The sequence below is a fragment of the Equus quagga genome, chromosome 16, assembly GCF_021613505.1.
Source record: "Equus quagga isolate Etosha38 chromosome 16, UCLA_HA_Equagga_1.0, whole genome shotgun sequence".
Classification (NCBI taxonomy): Eukaryota; Metazoa; Chordata; class Mammalia; order Perissodactyla; family Equidae; genus Equus; species Equus quagga.
In genome coordinates, this window is record NC_060282.1 from 14,288,095 (window position 1) to 14,296,659 (window position 8,565).

General features: G+C 50.1%; 1 protein-coding gene across 2 annotated transcripts; it reads right to left on the minus strand.

Moving 5' to 3' along the window:
• Nucleotides 1-3,363: 3,363 nt before the first annotated feature.
• MYC (MYC proto-oncogene, bHLH transcription factor) lies at nucleotides 3,364-8,355 on the minus strand. 2 transcript variants are annotated; one of them, XM_046642604.1, is made up of 3 exons: nucleotides 7,896-8,355; nucleotides 5,503-6,268; nucleotides 3,364-4,423 (listed from the first exon to the last, which is right to left on the minus strand). In XM_046642604.1, exons 2-3 carry the CDS (start codon nucleotides 6,257-6,259, stop codon nucleotides 3,867-3,869), a joined length of 1,314 nt encoding a protein of 437 aa, XP_046498560.1. In that variant the 5' UTR covers nucleotides 6,260-6,268; nucleotides 7,896-8,355; the 3' UTR covers nucleotides 3,364-3,866. The 2 variants fall into 2 exon arrangements, with proteins under 2 accessions (XP_046498560.1, XP_046498559.1); XM_046642603.1 differs by having other exon boundaries at nucleotides 5,503-6,271; nucleotides 7,896-8,354.
• Between the last annotated feature and the right edge of the window lie 210 nt (nucleotides 8,356-8,565).

Here is an 8,565-nt window from a genome sequence, read left to right on the forward strand (position 1 = left end):
GGAGGTGGGGTCTCCAGCACTGCTCAGAGCTTCAACTCCCCCTCCTACATAGTAAGCACTCTGAAAACGTTTGTAAAATAATGTAGAGACGACTTGCCAGTTTTCTTTGCCCCCTACAGTCTATAGGGCTAGGACCTTATCTATCTCCTTTATCTTGGCATCCTTCCCACCCTCAGTCCACCGTGGGCACACAGTAGATACTCAACAGACATTAACAAGTGAATGAATTCCTCCTCTCACCATTTTGCCAGCTCTGTGAAAGCTGGCAGAAAGCTTGAGATTAATCTCTCAAAGTTTCAATCTTCTTATGTGTGAAATGGGGATTAGAAATAGAATTTGCCTCCCAAGAGCTGCTTTGGGGATGAAATAAGATAATGCAGGTAAAGTGTTTAGCACACAGTAAACATTAACTACTACTATTGTTGTTTTTATTGTTGGTACTTGTGTGACTTTGTGAGAGCTGTTGAACTTGTCTAAACTTCAGTACTGTCATGTTCAACAGTCACTCTCCAGCCGGGCCATTGGGAGGGTCCTGTGAGATGGAGGGTCTGGCAGATAGTAGGTGTGTAAGAAGGTTAATTCTCTCTCCCCGAGCTCTCCCCTCTCCCACCCTATAGACCCCTGACTGCAGTGGAGCATTTTATCCCTTGCTGGGCTGACTGGGTGACAATGGGAAGAAAGCGTTAGGACTTGTGGCTGAGCTCCCAGGCATTGTTTAAAAACAAAGAACATTCTTTTTAACCTCAGAAGATCTATATCCCATTAACACTCCCTCCCCTCAACTGTGTCTTCCTAAAGAGCTTAATGTCGACCAATACAAACGAAATGAAATGAAAAACAAAATAGGAAATTAACTCAGAGTCATTTAGAATGACGAAACTCTTTTTGGCCTGTTTCCCAAGCTTTTTGCCAGATTTTCTTAAAGACCAGCAGAGAACTCTACTTATATATCCACGCTTTGAGTAACCTAAGTATCAGGCTGGCATTGTGAAAACTGTGTTCATCTAAAAATTTGATGGATTGTTTTTATAATGTGGATCTCCTTTGTTGCCTCCAAATGGCAGCATAAAATAACACTTCCTTCCTCTTTATACATTCCATTCCTAATAAAACCACCCCAGGGATTCCCGTGGGGTAGTCATCAATTCCTGGACAGTGTCCTGGTAAAAGGCATAGTCAGTATTCTCTTATTCCTTCCTGTGTATTCCTGACCAAATTGTGGGCTCCTCCTGTCCATCTCTTGATTATTGTTATCTACAAAGTACATTGCACAACGGCACAGACCCTGGGGACTCTCTGGATTGGCTCTGAGGACTAATTTGTGTTAGGGTCAAGATCAGCCTGACTTTCTGGAAAGAGGTTGGCATCTGTGCTGTTTTCATAAACGGTTCCCTGGCTTCGTAAACCAAAGAGGGGGGCCTAAGAGTTAGTTGGAATGGTTCCCTTCCATCCCCACAGCCAAGCTCTGCATCCCTAAAGTTGTTTCCTGATAATTTGGAATGGGGAGTTGTTTTCCTAGTGAGGAACACTCTTTCCTATTCCACGGGCCTGTCCATACTTAGTGATGCAAACTAACACTTTCCCTGTTCCCAAGTGAGTCACTCCAGGGCTGCTCTCCAGCCCACAAAGGGGCAAAGAGTGAATCGTTTAAGATCTCCCCACTTTAGTAACGCTTTGAACTACTCACCTTCTGTGGATTGAATCTCCCTTTGAATTTAGGATATAGGGTGTGACAGCTTGAAGCTATTAGGGTGGGACTTAGAACCCAAAATAAAGGATCAAGAAAAAGACATTAAGGGCTTGAACAAATTACTCGAGGGGTCAGAGCCAAAGACAGTAATTATTTATTGACTTATGGGTGGTGGTGCTGGCGGTGATGGATTAACAGCCCAAAGAGAGTAGAGGGATCTGAAGATCTACTCTGAGCTGAGACAAAGGGATAATTAGAACCACAATAGCAACTTCCATTTACCTATGTGGTAACGTTCTAGTTTCTGGTTCAGGCTGTGGGTTTTCAAAGGCTTATAATTAATAATATCACAGCCAAAAGTGCCTTTTCATGTTCTAATGATGAGCATGTGTCATGAGTGTCCCTGTGTGAAAGAGGTTGGAAGGAAGGGGAGTTTGTCGTTCCCAAAATAATAACTCATGACAAAGAGTAAGTATGTTTTATTTTATGATCTGAACGGTAGCATTTCCAGACTGGCTGCTTTCCAGGAACAACCGGTGAATCTCATTTAATAAATGGCTAAGGTAGGAGTGAATGAGTTGTGGGGTTTCTCAATGTGAAAGGAAAACTTAAACAATGAACAATGATAACAAAGAATAAAAAAGAAAAGGGGAACTGATGTCCAACTGCGTCTGAATGTTGAAACCGAAGGCACATAATGACCCCTGTTCTGGTGAACAGCCACCTGATTCCTCCTGCCGAGAGAGCGGTCTACCACCCGTCTAGCGTGGACCGCCTGGGTTGGAATCCCAGCTCTACTCTTCATTATCAGCGGACCTTGCCTGCATGGATGAGTCTTTCTGTGCCTCAGTTTCTCCTTCTACTAAAGGGAAATCAACAGTACCTCCTTCCTAGGGTTGAGGTAGAGTTATTGTAAGGAAGATGCTTAGAAGAATGCCTGGCACATAAATAGTTTAGTGTTGTTATTACTTGAGTCATTCCATCGGGCCCCAAACCAAAAGTATTCTTGATCTCAGCACTTGAGACACTGTGGGGTGAACTAAGGCATGACAGCGAAGTGGTAAGTGTTTTTCAACAAACCCGGAACCTGGATTCTGACTTTCACTCTCTGTGGGGCCAGAGAGGTGACATGACCCCTCTGAGCATCTGTATTTCATTTTAGTAAAGTAGGGTTAATACCTTGCCTCCCAGAGCTGCCTTGGGGCTTATGAGACAACTCATGTAAAACGCCTGGAACCTGGTGGTAGCAGGCAAGCAAAAGTGGGTTTCTACTCTTCCCTCATCAACTCTTGTGCTGGGCAGAACCCCCAGGTTTGAATGGAGCGGGGACATGGCATGGGTTAACCAAATCAGAACGGAGTTTCTTCTTCATCTTCTTCCCAACTCCAGCCCTTCCCCCTCTTTGTATACTCAACTTTTATCTTCAACCTCTGCATCCCTTTGCCTACTTCTGACCACTCACCAGCCTCCTGCCTTTCATTCTTTCAAGTATGGACTCAGGCCCTTATCACAAATCTCCAGGAAGCATCTTATAACCCTGAGAACGGAAAGACCTTAACTTCTGTTCCCATCTTTGTAAACTCACTCCCTCATGGGCCAAATTCTGTCAGTCAGTAATTGATGAAAAGAGAATCAAAAATAAAGAAAAGAAACAAAACACTCACAACTTAAGATTTGGCTCAATTATATATTTGCCACGTATTTTATTTTTTTCTAAAAACAATAGAAAAAAATCAACTTTAAAAAGGAAAATGTACTTAAATAAAAAAAATTATGGTTTATAATACAGGGTTTGAAGTTTTGCATAACTGCTATAAACGTTTTATTATTTACATTTAATGGCCATATTTACACAGGAAAATTGGGGTAAATTTTAGCATGTTTTAAAAACAACTCTTAAATACAAATCTGCTAAAGGAAAAAAAAAATGGCAAGCATAAAAAACGTTCTTTTATGCTCTAAGTTCCATTTGAGGCAGTTTACATTATGGCTAAACCTTTCAGTCCCAAGACCCAGCCAAGGTTGTGAGGTTACATTTGACCATGCATTTGGAAAAAAGTTCAGTCAGGAATTGCTGCAATTCTGTCCTAAGGAACTTTCTTCCTTACTTTCTCTTAGTAACAAGTGAGAATTCATGAGCAATTCCAGTTCTTTCTTCCAATAGGTCAATCTATGCTCAACAGTTCCGTAGCTGTTCAAGTTTAAGCTGCAAATGTTCTCGTCGCTTCCTCAGTAAATCCTTTTCTGAAACGAGCTTCTGCTCCTCTGCCTGGACTGACAAGATAAATACGGTGGCTTTTTTAAGGATAACTACTTTAGGAGCTTTTTCATTATTTTCCAACTCAGGGATCTGGTCTCGCAGGGCAAAAAAGCTCCTTTTCAGCTCATTTCTCCTCTGGCGTTCCAGGACGTTGTGTGTCCTCCTCTTGTCATTCTCCTCTGTGTCCGAAGACCTGGGGCTGGTACATTTCCGGTTGTTGCTGATCTGTTTCAGGACCCTGCCACTGTCCAACTTAGCCCTCTTGGCGGCAGGATAGTCCTTCCTAGTGGAGGGGGGAGCTGCGTAATTGTGCTGGTGGGTGGACACGTGGCATCGCTTAAGGACCAGGGGGCTGTGAGGAGGTTTGCTGTGGCCTCCTGCAGAGGGTGACCCCGATTCTGACCTTTTGGCAGGGGGCTGCCTCTTTTCCACAGAAACAACATCAATTTCTTCCTCATCCTCTTGTTCTTCTTCTTTAAAAAAAGAAATAGAAATCACTCGATTAGCAACGTTTCCTTAAAGCAATCAATGACCAGAATAAATTGATGCTATGCAAAGATAAGGCATTATGATGTGAAAAAGAACCCTGGCACAAAGTTATTTCTAGAGGACACACTAGCCAGTCATCCTTGTTCTTCTCCCCATGAAGGCAGAGGCTCAGAAAGGGAGGAGGACGGCTGGGTTTATGGCACAGACAAGAAAATTACAATTTACCAGGATACAACACTGATGCCAATTCTTACCTAAGACTTAATGAGGCTTTTGGACACACCCAAAGCAAAGCACATTCCCAAGCACCTCCTATTTTTAAGGGATTGTACCAAGAACCCTTCAGGTGTCGCAAATGATAGCTGCAAATCTCTTGGTACGATTTTAGCAACTCCCTAATTTACTGGAAGTACAAAAAGAAAAAAAAAGATCTTGCAGCTTTGCCAAAAGTCCTAGGGGGTGGGGAAGGAAAAAAGCCCGTGTTGGGCAGGATTTGCTTTGAAGTGTTCAAAAGAGGCTGAAAGGATCCCAGCTCCTCTGCCCATCCACTCTTAAGGCACTTTCCCCAGCTCACAGCACCCAGGCTGGAGACAAGCCCTCTTCATTTTCGTCGATCTGTAGTCCATTACATTCCAAGAACTTCTCAGAAGTTAAGGAGGCAGTTCATTCACTCTAGCACAGATCAATCCTCTCTTATCCTTATTCACACTCCCCCCACGCAGGGCAATTAAAATGCTTAAGAAAGGTAAGAAGGAGTGGATTGAGTTGCAAGATAAGCCAGAAGATTTAAAAACCCAAATGAAATTCCTAAGGTGGGGAGGGGAGGGAAAGGAGGAGGATGGCCACTAGGCGGTCTTAGGGGAAGCTATGGGAGAGAATCCTAAAGCCCAGCGTCCCAGGGATGATGAGCTCCCAGATCCTTCCAGATCTGCCATTTCTTTTCCAAATATAAGAAAAGAGGAAAGGAGGAGTCAACTGAAGCGGCCAGCTGAATTAGCCGCCAATGAGAAGAGGAAATAAAGCCAGCCGCTCCCTTTGACAGGCCTGGAGGGGTCCAGCTTACCAGAGTCGCTGCTGGTGGTGGGGGGTGTCTCCTCGTGGAGCGTCAGGGGCTCGGGGCTGGCCCGCGGGGAGGACTCGGCCGAGGAGAGCAGAGAGTCCGAGGACGAAGAGAAGGCGGTGGAGTCGGGGGAGGCGCAGGGCTTGGGCGAGCTACCGTCGTTGAGCGGGTAGGGGAAGACCACGGAGGGGTCGATGCATTCGGAGGCGGCGGCGCTCAGGTCCTGCAGGTACAAGCTGGAGGTGGAGCAGCCGCCGGGCCCGCGGGCGGGGCTCGGGCTGCCGCTGTCTTTGCGCGCAGCCTGGAAGGAGGCCAGCTTCTCTGAGACCAGCTTGGCAGCGGCCGAGAAGCCGCTCCACATACAGTCCTGGATGATGATGTTTTTGATGAAGGTCTCGTCGTCCGGGTCGCAGATGAAGCTCTGGTTCACCATATCTCCTCCCAGCAGCTCGGTCACCATCTCCAACTGGTCGGCCGTGGAAAAGCTGCCGCCGCCGCCGTCGTCGTCTCCCCTGGGAGAGAAGGACGCCACCGCGACATAGGAGGGCGAGCAGAACCCGGAGCGGCGGCTCGGGGACAGGGGCGGGGTGGGCAGCAGCTCGAATTTCTTCCAGATATCCTCGCTGGGAGCCGGGGGCTGCAGCTCGCTCTGCTGCTGCTGCTGGTAGAAGTTCTCGTCTTCGTCGCAGTAGAAATAGGGCTGCACCGAGTCGTAGTCGAGGTCATAGTTCCTGCTGGCGAAGCTGACGTTGAGGGGCATCGCGGCAGCCTGCTGAAGGGGGCACACAAAGCGGGGCAGTCTTCAGTTAAGGGGGTTTTTGTTGGCGTCGAAACCCCGTGCAGTGCGCGCCGAAATCCCGAACACACTCCCCTTCCAACGCTATCCCCCAAAGGGGCCGGTGGGGGGGACCCCCCCAAAAGGCGCCCTTCCACCCTCTCTGGGTGATCCCCTATAATCTTGGACACACACTTGGAGAGCCAGCAGCGTAGCGCCAGCGGAGCTTCAGTCCGCGCGAAGCGCGAAGCCCCGGAGTTGGCCCCGCAGCCCCCAAGCAATCGAAATCGCCTCTGGTCTCCTTAAGAGGCCGGGGGAGGCAGCAGTGGGGAATACAATCTGCCAAATCGAAAGGCGCAAAGTTTTGCGCCACCCCAAGGATACGGAGAGAGGCGCCGGCGGCGGGAGCGGCTGCGCGCGGCCCCCTCCCGCGCCGCGCCTGTTCCCACTCGCGCCCTCGCCGCGCTCCTTCCCCCGCCGGCGCCACAGCCCCTCCCAGCCTCCACTCTGCCTCCTCCATCCCCACCCCCCAGCGCGCCCCCCTTCCTTCCTTTGGCGGCTATTGCTTCTTTTCTCTCGCCGGCTGGTGTAGCGAGCTCAGCCGCGGGCCTTAACACTTGCCCCCATAAATTAAAGGGGGGTGTTAGATAATAACAGGGGCACCTCCCTTCGATACCCAATCCGGCGACGAAACTGCGCCAGAGACCCTGCTGCGATTCCGCGCCCCGAACCGGGCGTCTTCCCCTCACCCGCCGAGGGTAGCAGCTGTTCTGGAAAAGCCCGGAGCCCCGCTCCCTGCCGTCCCCTCGCATTTCAGGGGCAAGGGGACACCAGAGGCGGCCGGGGAGCCAAGGCTGGGTGCGGAGATTTGCCCTGGTTTTGCCCAGGTCAGTGATTCCAGGAGAGTCAGACGCATCCCTTCCCCAGCCTTCCCGTTCCCCCTTCCTGCGCCTCCCCAACACCAAGTCCTAACATCTCTGTAGACTAGGATCTTTAATTTCATCATTCTTTTGAAATGCCAAATGTCAACTTCTTAAAAAAGAGCAGGGGGCCGAATTGGAAACACCGTGGGGGTCGGCGGGCGGGACGCGCCGCAGTGTCTGTCTCTGGCTGTCAGAAATGCGGTATCCCGAAATTTAAATGTCCTTTCCGAGGCGGCGAAAAGTCAGCAGCTGCGGAGCTCTTTCGCTCACACACGCAATATGTAATTTTTACTCCGTAGAGCTCAGGATGCAAAAGGCTTTCTGTCCACCTCGAAGCATACCCCCCCTTTCCCCCTCCAAAGAAACCCCAAATAGCAATTACTGCGATAAAGCAGGAATGTCCAGTCGGCCGGGGTCAGCGTGAATATACATAGGCAGAAATCTTTAAAGGCCAGTCTCAAAAACGCACCCCCGCTTTCCCTCTGCCTTCCCTCCTTCCTTCTTGACAAGTCAGTCTACCCTGATCCAGTTCTGGTTCGTCCCCACCCCACCCCGACCTACGACAACTACTCTGAGAAAAATGTCAACAGCGCAGGAATGGGAGAAAAGACAGCCCGGTTCGGGCATTCGTCTCATTGCGGCGTTAAACCGATAGAAAAAAAATTTCATCAAAAGACAAAATAGATTCGGGTGCTTACCGGGTTTTCCACTATCTGAAGGAAATCCAGCGTCCGAAAAGCGGCGAGGAGCGCCTTTCAGAGGAGCGGGTTGTGGGCAGTGGCGGGGAAAAGTGTCTCCCCAAATAGGCAGAATAGCCTCTCCGCGTTCGGAGAGTCGAGTTCTCGCTCGGGTGTTGTAAGTTCCAGTGGAGGGTGCCCGCCCGCTGCAATGGGCAAAGTTTCGTGGATGTGGCGGGGGTTGCGCACTGCTGGCAGGGGTCGGCGGGAAGGGTGGGGTGGGGGCGGCTGGGCCGGAGGCGAAGGCCCCCTTTCACTCCGGGTCTCCCTTCTCCGGGCGCCCGGAGCGCGACTGTACTTGCTCAGCTCCCTCTGATCTTCCACCCTCAAGGGCCCGCCCGCTCGCTCCCTCTGCCTCTCGGTGGAACTACTACAGCGAGTGCGCTTTTATACTGCTATAATCCGCCCTCCCCTCCTCTTATTTTCCCGCCAAGCATCTGAACAGCCCTGCCCTTCCAGAGGCAGGAGGGGAGCCAGGCGGCGGCCGGGGCACGGCGACGACGGAGGCAGCGCCAGCCGCGAGAAGCGGAGCCCGGGGGTCCGCGGCCGCGCAGACCCTCGCCTATAAAGGGCCGGTGGGCGGGGATTCGCGAGAGAGGATCTTTTTTCCTTCTCCCCCGCCCTCTGCTTT